Consider the following 19,015-nt stretch of genomic DNA (forward strand, 5'->3'; position numbering starts at 1 on the left):
TTGGGTGGCTCTGCCTCAGGTGACCCTGGGGTGGAGGTGCGTCTGCTGAGCCGGCCTTTGCTGGCACCAAGGGTACGTACCTGGGGGGAGACAGGAGGAAGTGAGCACCAGCCCCGAGGGCCCCCAGGGGTGTAGGGGTGGGTGTGCCTGTGTCCCGGCACATCTGAGACCCAAACCTCCCCCAGGGACAGCCCTGGAGATGACCAGCATCTGATCGTCTGTAAGTGCCGGATCAATGATCACCTCACAGGCCTTAAGCAGGACTAGGCCGGCTCAGGGTGGAGGCTGTGACTGGCGTCTGCAGCGCCCAGGAGCCTGGAGGCGTTCTGGGAAGATGCTGCAGAGCTGCTGTGGCCACCTGGGCCCGCACCCCTCCTGACGGTCCCAGGGGAAGTCAGCCACGCCCTCCCGTCGGCACGTGCGCAGGGCCCACAGTGGGCTCGCTCAGCTCACGGGACAGGCATGCCCGGATGCTGCCTGCCCAGAGGCGAAGACGGCACCGAGCCCTGGGGGAGGGCCCACAACCCACAGGAATCTGCATCGTTTCTGAAGAGAGCCCGTGTCGCATCTCACAGCTGTGAACTCAGGACTTGTGAACGCACACTTGTATATTTGCTCACCTGGGCTGTTGTGCAAAACGAAGCTTGCATTCTGCCCATAAATGAACCGTCTGGGCTTCTGGACCAAGTCCTCCTTTACAGATGGCTCAGAAAAGCAGTTCCCCACCCAAAGAGGCCCCAGGCAACCTTCACAGACCCAGAAACCCAAGACAAAGGAGGGCTGAGTTCTCTGCTGAACCCCCTGCCCACACCCCACCCCAGAGGCCGCGTCTCTGCCTCACGTCCCCCAACCCCCGCTTCTCTGCGGGGGCTGGGGGGTGTAGCCTCAGGACCTCAGACCTGGGGGAGCCTGACGGCAGATTCCTGGCGCTTCCTCCCAGGTCCCTCTGGGAGCTGGTGCTGCCCTCCGCAGAAGGCACCCAGGAAAGCCGGGCTCTGAGATCTGGGGAGCCCTGCCCGAGGCGAGCTGGTCAGCGTTCAGAGCTCCCTGCGGTCCCTGCCCACAGCGTCTCCTCTCTACTGTCAGGGCCCAGGCAGGTCTTGGGAAACTCTGGTAGCCGCTGGGAGTAAACCAGGAAGCCAGGGCTAGAAGCGGCCATCGGGGAGGACAGCCTTCCACCTGAACACGGGGTGGAAAGTGGAGGCCACCTCCCACCACAAGCGGCACGGCGACCTTGGGCTGGCCGGTCCGGTCCCGTCCCGTCCACCCCACTGCTGCTCAAGTAGGAGGCTCACCTGGCGACTGGCTGTAAGTGTGTCAGCAGTGTTCCTGGGCGTCCACGGGAACCCAAGCCCCAGGGTTCCGCTCCCACCTGACGGGCCTTGGCTCCTCCTGGAGCTGGCTCTCAGGCGGCAGCTTCAGCTGTCCCAGCTGCAGGGACGCCAAGGGGAGATGGTAGCGGGGGCGGGTGGCGGCAGCCTTGTCCTCTCCCCTGGGCTCAGGGCTGTAAAGATGCAGGATGCAAATGGTAAACGCGTGAGACCCCAGTCTCGATGAGGGGAGTCTTCAGGCCATGAGCCCTTTGGGAGTAATATTTGAGTTTTTAAAAAAAAAAAAAAAAAGCAGAAAGTCACTTGGGGTCAAGGAGCCCCTTCCAGAGTCTGCCTTCCAGCTGGCAGAGGACAGGGACACAAGGCTGGGCCCGTCTGGATAGTCGGTCGCAGAGGAAGTGAGTGACTAGCCCAGCTCAGAGCCAGACCTCTCTGCTAGGTTATTCCATGAGTATTCTTTAGTATTTTTTTTAAATAAGTTCTTTAAAAAGAGTGATTTTCAGCAGTGCACACCTGTGCTCACCTCTGCAGTGGGGGCAGCTCCCAGCCCGTGTCGTTTCAGCAGAAGGTCCTGACTGCAGGGCCCTGGGCTGTGTGGTGGGCACGCAGGCCCTTGGCTCTGCTGAAGCATGGCCCGTCTCACAGACACCAGCAGGATCAGCACATCCTCTCCTCTCTCTCCACCCCTATGCAGGGTAGGGCTGGGGTGTACCGAAAGCTGGCTTACCCTCCAGCGAGTCCCCCTCACCACTCATTTTCTGCAAAATGCCAGGGCCGATCCTGTCCAGTCACCCAGGTGTGACCAGGTCAGCTTCCGGGGGGAGAAACAGGTGTGTCCCAGCTGCCTTGTCCATCCTTCCCCAGCCCCTCCAGTGACTCCTGAGTGGACACCAGACCCAGGATGACTTCTGCTACAATAAAAACCACGGACTGCATTTTATATCCCTCAGGCTGCTAATGAGCACGGGACTCCCACCAGAGCCACTGTCAGGACAAACAACGTGGAGTCGATGGCTGCAGCCACAGAAATAAACGGAGCGTGGCCTGTACCGCTGGCCACGGCCACCACTGCCTGCCTGGCTGCCGCCCCAGCCGCACCCAGAGGAGCCGGCCACCCACGTTGAAGATGGGAGTGAAATCACACCAGGAAAAAACACAAAAAGCAAACCATTAATGAGGAAAAACTCCTAGAGGAGACACATTTAATTTTGTTTTCCTCCTTTGACACCTTTTCTTCTCTGTCCGAAGGGAGGTTCTTAATTGAAGCCGCAATGGAGAACGCTCCCTTTATTACCAGCTGGCCTCCGCACACAGGATGCTCTGCTTTTTATCACAGATAAGACCTTCCTTTCCCCGTGGCTCTAGAAAGAATAAGTGATTACAATTTTGTTATCTTCTAAATTTAAAAAAAAAGGTGAAGCTGACTGGGTCGGCACTGTCTGCACAGTGGTTTGAGAGTTGGGGTGACAGCATAACTCCTGAGCAATTTTTGCACAATTCAGAAGCTGCTTTTTTCTTGGCCAAGGACTCTGTCTAACAAACACATCCCACTCTTGCTGAAAATAATTCTCTTTTTCCCAACTCTTCAAGGGATAAAACACTTTTAATGTATTTGTCAGGAATCAACACACTTCATTTACTAAGATTTAAAAAGTGATCATTTAAAGAGCAATAGAGCAGAGTCCCACATCCATCATGGGCTCATGGTTCTAACTAAAATCAGAAGAACATCAGAAAAAGCACTGAGAATATGGGAAGTATGTGTGTTTCAAGTTCCAAGTGCTTGGCACCTGTCATGCCCTGAGCCGGCCTTGACTGGGGCACACGTGGCACGTGCCCTGCCCGCCTTGCGCAGAGCCAGCCCTCCAAGGAGCTCCGGGAGGTGACTCAGAACGCTCTCCCCCAAAGTCCCAAAGAAGTCTGCCTCTTACTCTGCACAGAGCTTTATCTAAAGCGAAGGGCAAGAGGCTCCACTCATTCTATCTTGTGACCTGGTTACAAAGGCGGTGTTTCCAACAAAGGGCCAGAGGCCACGAGCACCCCTCTGTCCATCTGCCCCGGCCTCCTCAGCCCCGCTCCATGCAGCTGCGTCCTCACGGGGTGCGGGGAGCCCCGCCGCCCCCTCCCAGCCTGGCCAGACGCACAACCTGGTGCCCACAGCTTCCCAGGGACTTGGCCTCCACCCTGTGCTGGGCCTCCCTGGAGCTGGGTCTCAGCCTCTGCACTCCCTCTCAGCTCCTTTGGTTTCTCCAAGTTTGGGGGTCATTTTGGTCCATTTGACCCCCGGAGGGGGGAGTCCTCTATAGGACTGTCCAGGGCTCTGGAGATGCCAGTCCCCTGGGGACTTGTTGACTGCCCCCCATTCCCCAAACCAGAAGGCTCATCAGGGAAGGCGGAGCCCCTGCCTGGTAGCTGGAGGCAGACTGGAGTGGCCCTGCTGAGCTTCGTCAGCGTCCAGAGCTGGCTTCCAGACAATTGGGCCCCGGGAGGCAGCTGCCAGGGAGGGGCAACCTCGCCATCTCTTCCTTCCCTTTACGTGATAACAAGGGCGAATTGAGTGCTGCAGGAGCAGGGAGACAGTTCTGTTCTCCAGACAGACCTCAGGGTGGAGAGAATTCACTGGGGACAAGACAGAAGGGCTGAGCTGCTGGCCAGTTGGGCACAATACGTGCCTCCTGGTTGGCAGCTAAGCAGCCAGGTGGCATTCCTGTGCTTGGACGCAGAGGGATGCTGCTGGGCCACGGCCCAGAAGGCTCTGGATTTTCCCCAGGTCAGCAGTCCCCCTCCAGGCTGGGACTCCTTTCTGGACAGGTGACTCTATGAGGAAGCCCCTGAACAGGTGCTACCTGCAAAGGATTTGAACTTTGCCCGCGTCTGAGTCCCCTGGTCCTCCTGTTCCCCTGTTGGCAGTGAACATGCGGCTGGAGGAGGTGCTGAGTGGACAAGAATTCAGGCTCTAATTGGCAACTGGGGGCTGGACGCTGAGGGAGGTGGTCACCCACTCACAGCGAGCAAGCAAGCGGCCCCATTTATTACTGGAGCCCTCCTCCCACGGTGAAAAGCTGCCCCCCAACCCAGGGGTTCCATTCACCCCACACGGGGGGATGCAGAGATCAGAGTCAAGGGCACTGAGGGGGACCCGCAGAAAGACAACCATTTGGTTTATTCATGCAGCTTGAAGCGCGACCCTACTCCTCCGGGACTGATAAGCCACTCACATCTATGTCACGCTGGGAGGAAAGAGCCGACCCACTGGCTCTTTGCACACCCACGACCAATGTGTGCTTAAGACAGAAAGAATGTGCCCACCCTGCCTCAGGCAGGGTACGTGGAGGGCCTGACCGCCACAGCCAGCCACCGGGAGAACCTGGGGAGGGTCTCTCCCAGGGTGCTCAGCGCTGGGCGGACATCACTCAGACACGCGGAGCAGATCAAGCGACAACTGTCAGATTAGATGGTTTCAGTGAGAATTAAGAGGAAAGCTTCTTAGAACTGATTTTTTCCCCCCAGAGCCTGGCTGAGTGTTATGGTCTGGGGGAAAATCAGCAACCACTGATCACCAGCGGGCGGGGGAGGCCCCTCTTGCATTCCAGACCCTGACCGGCAGGATGGCCGTCTCCACGCACCTCCACTAACCTGTGGCAAACTGAGGGGGGTCCAGCTCAGCCAGAAGCTGGGGCACGTTCATCTGTGCATACTTCTGAACGTTAAATTAGCTGGTGGCATAATCACTGTTTCCTTGTCAGCCTCCCAAGCTTAAAGGTGGGATATGTCTCAGGAATGACAGGTTAATAACCTGGCATTTTGAGTGATTATTAACTCCAGTGTCCGCAGATTGATTTGTTCATTGTGTAGTTTGTTGAACCTCCTCAAAGGATTTTCCTCGTCAGACCATGAAGCCCTGCCTCCATGCCTCCCTGAGAGGACACACACGCTATTCTTCTGCTCTACCCTACACTCCACCGTTCAAAACTAAGGAAGGAAAATGACAGCATCAAAAGGGATTAGAACAAGTGATTTGTGGTTTGAGCCTTTCAAAAAGATCTGGAATACCTATGATTCAGCAAATGGAGAGTAACTGAAAGAAATAAAAACCATTTAGTTGCCAGGGCAATGTGTTCCATAAACATACACACGCTACGAAACCTTCCCAGGGTGCCTCCAGGCGCAGGCCTGACACACCCTCCAGGCCCGGGTCCATGCGCCGTTTCTGTATGCTGACCCGGGCCTGTCCACTGCTTCCTTCTGTGCCCTTTGCAGGTTAGATTAGAGAGGTAGGGTGTTAATGGAGGACTTGATGAAGATGGAAGAGCCACTCTCTCCCTCTGGAGACCAGCCTGATTTGAACAAATTGAGGAGAATAGAGCAGCCCCTTTGTGTCCTTGGGAGGAAACCCTTCTGTGTCCCTTTTGGCGGCCAGGTCTGCTCCTCCAGGGGGAGGGTGTGGGGGGAGTCCACAGGGATCCCTGCTCGGGCGGGGGACACGGCTCTCGCGCCACCTGGCCACCTGAGTCACTCCACACGTGCGCCTCCTTTATTGGTGCTGCCGGTTGGGTGAGTGCGAGTTGGAGCCGGGGCTGGAGGGCAGGGAGCTGCCGTTGGGGGCCTGCAGGGCGTGGGGGTCGAGCTGCTGACCGGCCGCGCTGGAGTCCCCTGTCTCGGGCTCGTCACTGTTGTCCTTCTGGCCACTCTGCTGCTCGGGACACTCAAAGTGGACGCAGTGGAACACCTGGGGGGAGAGGAGAGGCAGTGAGTGCGGGCCGGCGTCAACCCCGGGCTGTGATGAGTCGAGTCGGGTCACGGTCCCCAGGGGAGTTAGAGAGGGTCCTCTGCCCCCTGCTGCGGGCGCAGACAGGAGCAACTAGAAGGCTGGAGCATATTTCAGGATAAAAGAAAGCTGGCTGATAGTCTAAGAGTTACAGGCAGCGTGGTGTGGATTCCTATAAAATGTTCCCAATGCATTTCTCTGTTTTGGGTTACTTTAGTCTCACGAGCTTTTCTTTAATTCTTACGTCTGGCAGTTGGGTTAGAAGCTAGTGGTGTTGATGGTGGTGGTGCTGGCTGCATGACTCTGAAAATACTAGAAACCAATGAACTGTATGCTTTAGATAGGTGAGTCGTATGGCATGGGAATTGTACTGCCATAAAGTCCTTTACTAAAAAAAGAAAAATCAGCAGGGCATTACCCCAGGGGAGGACCCAGGCTCATCTCCAAGGGACCAAGGAGCCGGCTGACCTCATGCCGTGGCCTCAGGAAGGAACACGTTCTTGGTATGAATTCCTCCTCTGGGCAGCAGTGCTCGGGGGTGGGGGACTTCAACCTGATGGGACTTGGGCCAACCGGGAGCAGAAACCCTCACGTGGAAGAGCGGGCCTCCCACAGGACCCAGGAGACGCTGGGTGACTCCCGTGTGACTCAGGAAGCACCACTGAGCAGATGGGTGGGTACCGGACAGAGCTTGGCGAGCAAGCCTGAGCCTTGGCCCTGACCTTGAGCAAATGCAGCATGACTGGGGTGGCGGGAGCCTCACGCCTGGCGCAGGAGGGACAGCTGGGCGTGAGTGGGGGCAGCGGGGGCAGTCCCCGTCAGAGCAGGGTCTGCAGAGGAGCCCTCCCCGGCGCACACGGGGAGTCCTCGTTCCAGTGTCTAACGACCATATCCTCCTGGGGTCCCTGCTCCCTGTCCTGAGCTCTCTGCAGAGCAGAATCACACCCTCTGCAGTGGGGTCTTCAGTCGAGGGAACACACATCTACTTTCCAAGAAGCATGCTGGCAGTCTTCAGGGAATCAATTTCCAGATGCTCAAATTCTGTATTTTCCAAAACTGCCTGAGAAGTGACTGAATCCTGACACCCTCGCCCACATCCTGAGAGGAAAGCACAGCCCTGAGCTGCCCTGCTGGGTGCCACTGGGTGAGCAAGCACCCTCCTGTGAGTGAAGGCCCTGGTGGCTCCTGGTCCCTGAGAGGGGAAAGCGTGGCCTGGGGGAGATGTTCTGAATTCAGAACTGAACCATATATGTGACTAATGTAATTCTTCTAAACGTTAACTGGAATTTTTCCAGAATTATGAAGACATTCTCAAAATACGCTGGCTAAAACACATGAATGATTCCACAATTATTTTCAAATTTGATGTCCCTTAATTCAACAAGTTGGTTAAAATCTTAGCAAATTATGTCATCAACTATGTATTCCTAATAATTAGTCCTCATCTTCCAGCTTTTAAAATGTTTATTTTTCCTATATCATATTAACACAAATAATTATATTTAAACTTATGAACAAACGTTTTACTTAAAATGTTTGAAAAATTATACTTTTTTTCCCCAAAACTCTTTTAGGGGAATTGCAGACAGAAGAACTGTACAAAGAAAGTCTTAATGACTGGAATAACCACGATGGTGTGGTCACTTACCTAGGGCCAGACATCCTGGAGTGTGAAGTCAAGAGGGCCTTAGGAAGCATCACTATGAGCAAACCTAGTGGAGGTGATGGAATTCCAGCTGAGCTATTTCAAGTCTTAAAAAGATGATGATGTTAAAGTCCTGCAATCAATATGCCAGCAAATTTGGAAAACTCAGCAGTGGCCACATGACTGGAAAAGGTCAGTTTTCATTCCAATCCCGAAGAAGGGCAATGCCAAAGAATGTTAAAAGTACTGCACAATTGCACTCATTTCACATGCTAGCAAGGTAATGCTCAAAATCCTTCAAGCTAGGCTTCAACAATAGGTGAACCAAGAACGTCCAGATGTACAAACTGGATTGAGAAAAGGCAGAGGAACCAGAGATCAAATTGCCAACATTCTCTGGATCATAGAAAAAGCAAGGGAATTCCAGAAAACCATCTGCTTTACTGACTATGCTAAAGCCTTTGACTGTGTGGATCACAATAAACTATGGGAAATTCTTCAAGAGATGGGAATACCAGACCACCTTACCTGCCTCCTGAGAAATCTGTGTGCCGGTCAAGAAGCAACAGTCAAAACCGGATGTGGAAAAATGAACTGATTCCAAATTGGGAAAGGAGAACATCAAGGCTGTAAATTATCACCCTGCTTATTTAACTTATATGCAGAATACATCCTACAAAATGCTGGGCTGGATGAATCAAGCTAGAATCCAGGTTGCTGGGAGAAATTCAATAACCTCAGACATGCAAATACCACCACCCTTAGGGCAGAAAGTGAAGAACTAAAGAGCTTCTTGACAGAACCTGAAAGAAGAAAGTGAAAAGCTGGCTTAAAACTCAACATTAAAAACTAAGATCATGGCATCTGGTCCCATCACTTCATGGCAAATAGAAGGGAAAAAATGGAAACAGTGAGAGACTTTATTTTCTTGGACTCCAGAATCAGTGTGGACAGTGATTGCCACTATCAAATTAAAAGATGCTTGCTCCTTGTGAGAAAAGCTATGACAAACTTAGTGTATTAAAAAGCAGAGATATCACTTTGCCAGCAAAGGTCCATATAGTCAAAATTATGGTTTTCCCAGTAGTCATGTATGGATGTGAGAGTTGGACTATAAAGAAAGCTGAGCACCAAAGGGTTGATGCTTTTGAACTGTGGTGCTGGAGAAGACTCTTAAGAGTCCCTTGGACAGCAAGGAGATCAAACCAGTCAATCGAAAAGGAAATCAGTCCTGAATATTCACTGGAAGGACTGATGCTGAAGCTCCAATACTTTGGCCACTTGATACGAAGAGCTGACTCACTGGAAAAGATCTTGATGCTGGGAAAGATTGAGGGCAGGAGGAGAAGGGGACGACAGAGGATGAGATGGTTGGATGGCATCATCAACTCAATGGACAGGAGTTTGAGCAAACTCTGAGAGATAGTGAAGGACAAGGAAGCCTGACATGCTGCAATCATGGGGCTGCAAAGAGTGGACGCAATGGAGCAACAACAATAAAAACAACTTGCTTGAAGACCATTGCTCATGGAACTTAGGAGACTAAGCCCTCAAGAGAGTCCTTTTAAAAGTTAACAAGCAGGGATTCCCTGGCAGTCCAGTGGTTAGGACTCCACACTTTCACTGCTGAGGGTGCAGGTTTGATCCCTGGTCAAGGAACTAAGATCCTGCAAGCCATGTGGCTGCCCGCTCCCACCCCCCACAATCTATAGGCAGATCTGCAGCAACGTGGATCTAGAGAGTAACATGCTAAGTGAAGTAAGCCAGGAAGAGAGAGACACCATAAGGTATCCCTTACATGTGAAATCCGAAACATACAAATCAACATATCTGTGAAACAAAAACAGACTCAGACACAGAGAACAGACTTGTGGCTGCCTAGGGAGGAGAGGAGAGGCAGGGGTGGGAAGGGTTGAGAGTTCTGGGTTAGCAGGTGCAGACTGTATAGAGCGGATGGACAAGGTGCTGCTCTATACGGACCTGTACTCAATATCTGCTGACGAACCACAGTGGAAAGGAATATGAAAAAAATGAATATATATATAACTGGAGTCGTTCTGCTGTTCAGAAGAAATTAACACAACACTGTAAACCAACTGTACCTCAATAAAATTAAAATAAAAGTTAACAGACTTGGAGAGAAGGCAAGGACATTTTAGGGTTAGACGTGTTCCGGGCAAGGGGAATAATATGGGTAAAGACGCCGGGGAGGAGACAGCCAGCCAAGTGACGTCTGAGAAGCTCCAAGCGGCCAACTGTGAGGAGAGGTGACGGTGGTGGTGGGTGAGGCTCTGGAGCAGAAAGCTGGAGTGGGATTTAGGGGTGAGTGCCAGTTACGGAGGGGCCTGACGGCACCAGACAGCCTTGGAGCACTGGTGTGCTGGGCCAATAACAGGACAGGAGCTGAGGGAGCCAGAGGTCACCATGGTTGGGGAACCAGGAGACAGAAGACCCGCTGCTAGAACCACAGCACTCTGGATGAACAGCTGGTGGGGCCTGGTTCTCACACAGCACTACTGCACCCTAAGGGTTCCTCCCTCGGGTCTCCAGGCTGCTCCTAAAGCAGCCAGGGTCCTAGATATAAGTAAGACAACGCGAGTTGTAGTAAAGCTGTCACTGAATTTATAGAAGCCTGTAACCAGTGTGCAGTGATTGCTTGGAAAGGACTGCTGGCTGCCTGGGCCTGTGTGGACAGCTGTAAGAGACGGCACACGCTCCCAGCCCTGGCCACCCCGTGCTCCCAGGAGAGCTCAAGCCTTACTCTGCTTGGGTCGGGCGTACCCTCTCCTTTGGAGGGGCCTACTGGCGAGACAGGAGCCACTGAACTTGGATCTGCCTGTTTCCTGAGTCCTGGATAAAGGCTGGTCTGTAGAGGAGAAAACAATGGAGTTCTGGGCAGGAAGCAGGCCAGGCTGGCCACGGGCCTCCCCCTCAAGGAAGGACCAGGTGGAGGAGACTGCAGGGGGCTCACGGGTGTGGAGAGCTGGGGGCGGGTCTGCCCCTTCCTCCTGGGAGCTCTATGACCTTACAGCTCAAGCACACATACTGTGCACACACGCATCACACACACCCACACCACGCACACAGGCATACGTCCACTAGGCACGCATACATGTGCACCCTCCTTCAGAATCAGGCTCACAGAGGAGAAGACAAATGTAATATCAACTGGGAAATTATACTTAAAATATAAATTCTGTGCTTACCTCCCTGCATCACTATTTTTTCTATATTCCCACTTCAATTCACTTGTCTACCGCTGTTTGAAATCCTGCCTTTCAGACTCGTAACGTGGGGCGGGCTGGCTGAGCCAGGGCCCTCTCTGTACAGCAGAGCCTGCTGCTTCTCACCGTGAGCCCCCCTCTCTCTAAAGCTCAGGCTGGTGCTGCCTCCTGTGGACCCCCGCGGCAGCAGCTGCCCGGGATCAGCCCCTGCCCGGGTCTCTTCCTTTCTTTTTCTTTCTCCCTTTTTTTTCTGGAGCAAATCTCCCCACTTGGGCCCATCAGCAGATGCTTACCTGTCAGCAGCCTGATGGGAGGGCCTTTTCTGGGGATTTAAAAACTGTCTGCAGGGCCACTGGCTCCCACCTGAGCTACTTGGGGTCAATCTGAAAATCCTCTTCTAAGCAGCAACTATTAATCTACACTCCATCAGCTGCACATTCTTCGAGCTTCTGAAGTGACAAAACCATCTCCTGGTGGGTTACTGACAGTCTCTTGCTTTATGAGCAAGGACATGATGGAGCCGTGGAGATGGCCCCCTAGAACACACCTCTGCTTCCCCAACACCCCCCGCCCCACCAGTGGATCCTCTCTCAGACTTCCCTGTAAGTGAACAAACATCCTTCCGTTTCTCAACACGACCCAGTCTTCCCCGGTGCCATGACTCCATCTGCTCTGAAGGAGCTTCAGCACGCCTTCCCCGCCTTCCCCGAGCCCGCTCCCCCGCCGGCCGTGGCCTGCCCCAGGCGGCGGGTTTCCCTCCGCGGCCCTCGCGGCCGCCTTCGCCTTCGGCCGCAGCTCCTTGGCCGCCTGCGGGGCTGCGGCGCCCCCGCCCCGCCGCGCCCTGAGCGGTCGGTGCCCGTCCGACTCAAGCACCCGGGCCTGGCTCTCCTTTCTCCCGCTCAGGGCCTCACACAAGAATACACAGATCAGCAAAAACTCTGAAGTAAACCAAGACGGCAGCGGCCGCTGACTGACCGGCCGTCTCCTGAGCAAGGGCCCCGCGCGGCGCCGGCCCGGGGGCGGGTGGTTCTGCGCGCTGGGCGGCGGGAAGCCTGGAGGACTGTCTGGAGCCTCCCTCCTCTACCTGCGAGACTGAACTGACCGCGCGACCGTCTCCAGCCCACCCACCCACCCGTTTTGAAAGAGTAATGCAAACGGCTGTTACTCCCAACACAGCCAGTGGGGCCCAGCACGCGGGATCAGGCCCACTGGTCCGCCTGACCCCGCGGAGCTCAGCGACCCTGAGGAACCAGGGCCGGTCAGAGCTGCGCTTCAGGCTGTGACCCTGGAGTCCCAAGGGTGTCACCAAGGGACCAGCTAACTGATCCGGGTTCCTAAGCATCTCCAGCACCCAGCGGGATCCGCCGACTCATAGGCAACACGCAAGAAACAGCTATCCAGTCACAAACTGCGTGGGGAAGAGCCCAAGTGCAAAGGGTGCTTTACAAACAGAAAGACACGTGCAGAGGTGGACGGCGCGGCCGGCCGGAGCGAGAGGGATCGGCATCCCCAGGTGCCAGGCTGGGGGGCTGGGGGTTCAGGACACGGGTATGGTCAGGACCCAAACGGGAGGAGGATCCACGGGGCTCAGGAGGTCCGAGTGCACACACGCGGTCACCCCAAGCATGAGGCACCTCCTGTGCCCCTCCAGTGAGTCCTGGCTCCTTGGAGGGCGCGCCACACACAGAGTGAGGTCAGACACACGAGTGGACGGCTCTGACCATGCAGGGGCTGGGAGGGTGTGGGGCGGGGCACGCCTCCTGAGCTGGGCCTGGACGGGTGAGGCAGGACCGGTCAGGGAAGGATCCTCTGTGGGCGCCCCAGCCCCGTGTGATGGCACAGGAAAGGAGCCGGGGAGGTGGGCTGCAGGGACGGTGGAGCAAGAGGCTGTGCCTCAGAGGGCTTGGTGGGGGCCTGGCCTGGACCCGGGCAGGAAGCCAGGGCCTCTGGACAGAGGAGACACTTAAAACACTTAAGTGTTGCTTCAATTACAAATATCACAAAAGGAATATGTTTGTGGTGACAAATAATACAAGGGTCTGAAGAAAGCAAGTTCAGTTCAGTTCAGTCGCTCAGTCGTGTCCAACTCTCCGCGACCCCATGAATCACAGCACGCCAGGCCTCCCTGTCCATCACCAACTCCCGGAGTACACTCAAACTCATGTCCACAGAGTCGGTGATGCCATCCAGCCATCTCATTCTCGGTCGTCCCCTTCTCCTCCCGCCCCCAACCTTTCTCAGCATCAGAGTCTTTTCCAGTGAGTCAACTCGTCGCATGAGGTGGCCAAAGTATTGGAGTTTCAGCTTTAGCATCAGTCCTTCCAATGAACACCCAGGATTGATCTCCTTTAGAATGGACTGGTTGGATCTCCTTGCAGTACAAGGGACTCTCAAGAGTCTTCTCCAAGCAAGTAGTTGACAACAAATCCTTAAACTTGAAATCCTCTGAGGTAGAACACAGCAATGTGGGATAAACAGGAAAGAAGCATTTTCAAAGGATAAAGTACAGCACCTGCTAACGGGCTTGGCAAGACTGACAGAGAACCCCTGGGGATGACAGAGCTGGGGACCCCTGGGAGGACAGAGGCTGGGGTCCCCCCTGGGAGGACAGAGGCTGGGGTCCCCCCTGGGAGGACAGAGGCTGGGGCCTCCCTGGGGAAGACAGAGGCTGGGGTCCCCCCTGGGAGGACAGAGGCTGGGGTCCCCCCTGAGAGGACAGAGGCTGGGACCCCCCTGGGAGGACAGAGGCTGGGGTCTCCCTGGGAAGACAGAGGCTGGACAGAGGCTGGGATTTCCCGGGGAAGACAGAGGCTGGGATCTCCCGGGGAGGACAGAGGCTGGGGGACCATGGTGGCCTGGGGCTTCCGAGGACTGGACCTGGACTCGGCCTCTGATCCTCCTTCCACTGGTTGTTTTTCAAACCTCAGCAACCTTGCTGAGCATGAACGCTGGTCAGGCGCCAGGCCACGCAGCCCCCACTGTCAGGACCCGGCGCAGAGAGACTCAGCCCAGGAGCGGGAGGGGGTGCACCTTGGGGCGGGGCCATTCCCACTCCTGTGCCCTCTGGGTGCCAGGACAGCTCCTCACTCAGACGACAGGGCAGCAAGCGAGCCGGAAGACACAGCCTGTGAGCGAGATCCTGCCTGAAGGTCAGGAGGGAGGTGTGCGAAACCCAGGCTCGCAGCCGGGCGGGAGTGGCCTCCAGGCAGCAGGCACAGGGAGGCCTCCAGATGCAGGGCTGGGCCTCGCCACCCCGCTCTGTACAGTGTGCCGGCTCAGCGGTCTCAGTCAGTCATTCAACCCACCAGCCTTGAGCCCTGCTCGGTGACCGTGCGACCAGGCCTGGATGCTGCAGAGGCGGTAAGCGCCACAGTGTTCGCACTCACTGCCACCGTCTGGCTCAAGGCTGGGGCTCTTCCCGCAGGACCCCAGACCCCCAGCAGCAGAGGTGGGGGCGCCGCGCTCTCCTCACACAGACACTGCAGGGTCACTGTTGCCCGGAGGAAGAGTCATCAGTGCCACGAGGGGCCTGTCCCGCCATACCTGGGGCCTCCCCCTGGGAGGAACAGCCCACTCAGAAGCTTGTGTAATTCCATTTCTTTCCTCCGAACCTTCCCAAGACTGAGACCCTTGCCCTTGGAAAGGCTGTGACAAAGAGAATGAGGCGCAGAGCTGTGCTCGGATTTATGCAGAACCATTACCCCCGTTGCCGAGTCACCCTCCCTCCCCTCTTCAGCAGTCAGGCCTCCCATTAGCCAGTTTGATGGCCACTGCTCACGAAGGGGCACCTTCGCTAAACCAGCTTCAAGGCCTCTGGATCCGTCCCCAGGGAGGAGCTGGTTAATTTGGAATGTAGTCGTGTGTATGAGGCTGACACAGCCTGAGTCACCATCCGCGTGTCCTTTTTTGTGGCTGCTGTTTATTATCCCTTTCCTCTCTGGGAGCTGTAATTCTCGACATGCTGGAGACAGTCTGGGGTACTCTTTTCTCTGGGAGCCCTGGAGAGGATGCACATGTACGTGCAGCCACTCCTTGGTGAACCAGGGAATCCCTTTGCTGGCCACTCTTTGCTGCTTTTCATAGAGTGATTCCCCAAGCACTCTGTTCAACATGTCTTCAAGGTGTTTTTTTTTTCTTCTTTTTTTTGAGACAGTTTAACAAATGCCATTCCCCCTGACATTTTTAAAATTTTTATTATTTATTTGGCTGTGCTGAGTCTTTGGTGCTGTGCACGGCCTTTCCATAGTTGTGACGAGCGGGGCTCCTTACTGCAGTTGGTGGCTTCTCTTACTGTGGGGTACGGGCGCTAGAGTGCAGGTTCAGGAGTTGTGGCACACATGCTTAGTTGCTCTGCAGCATGTGGAATCTTCCTGGACCAGGGATTGAACCTTTGTCCCCTAAACTGGCAGGTGAATTCTTATCCACTGTTCCCCTGGGGAGGTCCCCAAGGTTTTTAAAAGCAGAGAGGGAGGCCTCGTTAATTTTCCCAAGTTGGCCTATGAGTCCACTTGTGAACTGTAGCAGAACCCACTGTGAATTGTAGCAGAAATCAGGAAAATTTAATAAATGTTGATCAATGACTCTACCTTCCTTTTCAGGTTTCTCTTGAGTAATTTTCAGACTTCTTTCATACCAACCAATACAAATAGGATTTCTGAGCCAAGCTTTCAACTTACATTTACGAGGTGACATATCTTTATAAATAGATACCTACCTCTCAATGATATCTGCCCGTAAGTCAGACACAGAGATTTGGCTTCTGAATTACACACTGTGAAGACTTCCTCTCTCCTTTTCCAATGTGTGTATGGCAGCGTGGCACACACTCAGTGCTCAGCAAACCCTTCTAAGCTTGGTGATGCTGACAATTACGTCTTCTTACACTTGTCTCAGGAACAGAAGTTCCAAGTCTGTCTAGACCATATAGAAATGTTTTATCTTTGTTCCTTTAAAAATGAAGACCAAGTATTTCCAATAAAACATGGCACTTTAAAATCAGAGTATCATGTATGTACATCTGAACAGCCCCAAACATGGTTTTCAATTAGACCAGTTATAGCAAGATATTTCTTGCTATATTCCTCCCATTTCATAGCAAGATATTTCCAGGTTGTGAGCAACAACTTTTTAGCATTGCTTTGGGGTGACAGGACACCCCAATAGTTTTGCACAAGTATTTATTCCTACTAGGTATCAGAGTAAGCTTCTTGATGACACTGCTTCTATATGGCAATGGCTTTTTTTAACTTTCCAATGTCACTTTGCCATCTTCCCATAAGCCTGGGCACTCACAAATATCTGGAACTCCACTGCCTGGAAGGTTCTGGAGAAAAGCCTTTCCAAAACGTGTCACCTCTGGCAGCCCTGGAATCCCTGACCTCTGGTTTTCCTGTGTGCGTACTCCAGAGTTCCCAGGAGAGAGATTCTTTCTCTTAATGAACCTGGAAAACTAAGGCAAAAAAGGAGAAATGTTCTAGTTCCCAGGGGGAACTGGTAGACACTGCCTTACTGGGGCCCTCCGCTCTCCCCTAGAGGCTGCTCTAGTGGCCCCACCGCCCAAGGCAGTTGTTCACTTCATCCAGATGTGTCTGCTTTGTCTTGAAGAGCACCGGCTCCTTGGGAGATCTCAGGCCTGACTCCTCACCACTGGCTCCGTAGCAAGACACGGCTGGACGTCATCCTCACGAGCTGGGGTCTTCATCCATCTCACCGCCCAGTGGCCCCCAGGTCCCACCTGCTCAGGTGCTGTGGGCATCCCTCGCAGGCCGGGTGTTTGGTGCAGAACTGCTCCACTACAGCAGCCATAAGGCTTGTGGAACGTTTGGAACAATGACGTGCTCACTGTTGTGTCACTTTCCCTTTGTTTTCCCAATAAAATCTTTCCTAAAAGACATTTAAATATAAAGATGTCTATAAAAGGTCTTGTATAAACTGTATTATAAATTAAATATTTTTCTGATTTTTTTTCTGTCTCACTGGGAAGGAACCTTTAAGATCTAGTCCACTCTCCTTATTTTAAAGACAAGTGTCCTGAGAGCCAGAGAGGTGAGGTGATAAAGCTGGTTGGGGGCAAGGCTGGCACCAAGGCCGAGGTCTCCTGGTTCACACTGGACAAGGCAGGCCCCCTGCTTCCTTCCTTCCTATTTCTCTCTCCTCCTGGGCTCATCCCCCACCTCCCTGCCCTGTGTGTTGAGGCTGTTTCTCAGACGACATCCTTTGGCGGATGCTACCTGGGAGGGAATCCTCGAGGGAGTGACCAGAACCGGGGGACAGGGCCTGGGAAATAATTGTCACCATTGTCACCGGCATCACTGACTCGATGGACTTGAGTTTGAGTAGGGTCCAGGAATTCATGATGGACAGGGAAGCCTGGCATGCTGCAGTCCATGGGGTCACAAACAGTTGGACACGACTGAGCGACTGAACTGAACTGTCACCAGGCCAGGAGGGAGCCTTTTTTAAAAAAAACAAAAAACAAACAGAATCTGTTTCCTTTTGTTTTTTTCTTCACTAGAGCCACATGTTGCTATGGGAACAAGGATGGCACTGGGAGCCCACAGCCACTCACAGGCCTGACAGAGCCTGTAAATAAATTCTGCCTCACTCCAGGCTCGGCGCTGCCTGGTCCTGGAGGGCAGCTCAAGCAGTCACTTGCAGACTCTCTACTCTGCTGGCGTCGGCAGTGCAGACCCTCCTGCAGCCAGTTCCCGGGAGCCAGGAGGAATCTGCACCCTCCACCCTCCCAAAGCCTCCACTGCACAGCCTCAGCCCTGTCTGCCCATCCAGGGCCAGGATCACCCAATCCGTTCTTCAGATGAGAAAACCCGTCCAAAGGGCCGTGCCCACCTGCCACGACTGCCTCCGTTCACTGCAACCTCACTTGGGCTCCTGTGCTTCACGGCATCCCCCTGCCCCCACCCCAGGTTCAGGTGCTCTTCCTGTGGGTTGATTTCCGTCAGGCAGTGAAGCTATAGCCCCTCTAGGGAAGGGTCCTTGCCTGGGTTTCTCTCCTGGTTCGAGCCCAGGCTGGTGCATAAAGCCTGCCCACAGGAACCATCTGCTCACCAACATCTGATCTGATGGCCCAGCCAGGGCAGAGCTGGGCTCTTTTCTGTGGCTTTACTATTTATTGGGTTGGCCAGAAAGTTCCTTCAGGTTTTTATGTAAAAATACAAGACATTTTGCATTTTCACCAAGAACTTTAGTGAACAACATGTTCACTGTTTTGTTCCACTACCTTCTACCATTTTTCAGGCAACTTCATAATTCCACCTTCCTAAAACTTTTAATTTTTTTGAGCAAAGAACTGTTCCAGGTATCTTTTACAGTCTTCCAGGGAACTGAAACTTTTTCCATTAAGAGAATTTTATAAAGGCCAAAATAAATAGAAATCTGGTATGTATAGTGGATGTCCCAGCCAAGGACGCCCCAGTCAATGGTGAGTTTTTGCCTGTTCATCAAAGAAACTTGCGGTCTGCATTGTCCTGATGGAAGATAATGTGTTTCCTATTGACTAATTCTGGACACCTTTCATCGAGTGCTGGTTTCAGCTGGTCTAACTGGGAGCAGTATTTGTTGGAATTAATTGTTTAATTATGAGCTCCTTTTCCGGAAGGAGCTCATAACAGAGGACTCCCTTCCAATCCAACATATACATAACTTCACCTTGTCTGGATGAAGACTGGCCTTTGGTTGGTGGTGGTTCATTTCATTTGACCCACAAGCTGTTCTGTTCCACATTATTGTACAGTATCCACTTTTCATCGCCTGTCACAATTTGTTTTAAAAACAAAATGTTTTCATTACGTTAAAGTAGAGAATCACATGCAGAAATAAGGTCAAGACAGTTTTTTTCACTTAACTTATGTGGAACCCAAACATCAAGGCGAGGAACGTAACCAAGCTGGTGCAAATGATTTTCAATGCTTGATTTGGGTATTTTGAGTATGCCAGCTATCTCTCAATTGATTGTTCTCAATTAACGTCTCAATTTGATTGCTATCAACTTCGACTGGTCTACTTGACCGTGGAGCATCGTCGGGCAAGA

The 19,015-nt window shown here is 53.4% G+C and overlaps 1 protein-coding gene across 4 annotated transcripts in view; it reads right to left on the minus strand.

The window, feature by feature from the left end:
* Window positions 1–1,610: 1,610 nt before the first annotated feature.
* BTBD9 (BTB domain containing 9) overlaps window positions 1,611–19,015 on the minus strand; it is a 437,363-nt gene continuing 419,958 nt past the window's right edge. For 2 of the 4 annotated variants that reach the window (XM_055407251.2, XM_055407252.2), the window contains exon 11: window positions 2,916–6,060. In XM_055407251.2, the coding sequence (XP_055263226.1) occupies window positions 5,866–6,060 (195 nt within the window). In that variant the 3' untranslated portion in view covers window positions 2,916–5,865. The other 2 variants (XM_088831208.1, XM_088831209.1) reach the window with 2 other exon arrangements.

The sequence above is a fragment of the Moschus berezovskii genome, chromosome 23 (assembly GCF_049115385.1).
Source record: "Moschus berezovskii isolate FMDL1 chromosome 23, NW_MosBer_1.0, whole genome shotgun sequence".
Classification (NCBI taxonomy): Eukaryota; Metazoa; Chordata; class Mammalia; order Artiodactyla; family Moschidae; genus Moschus; species Moschus berezovskii.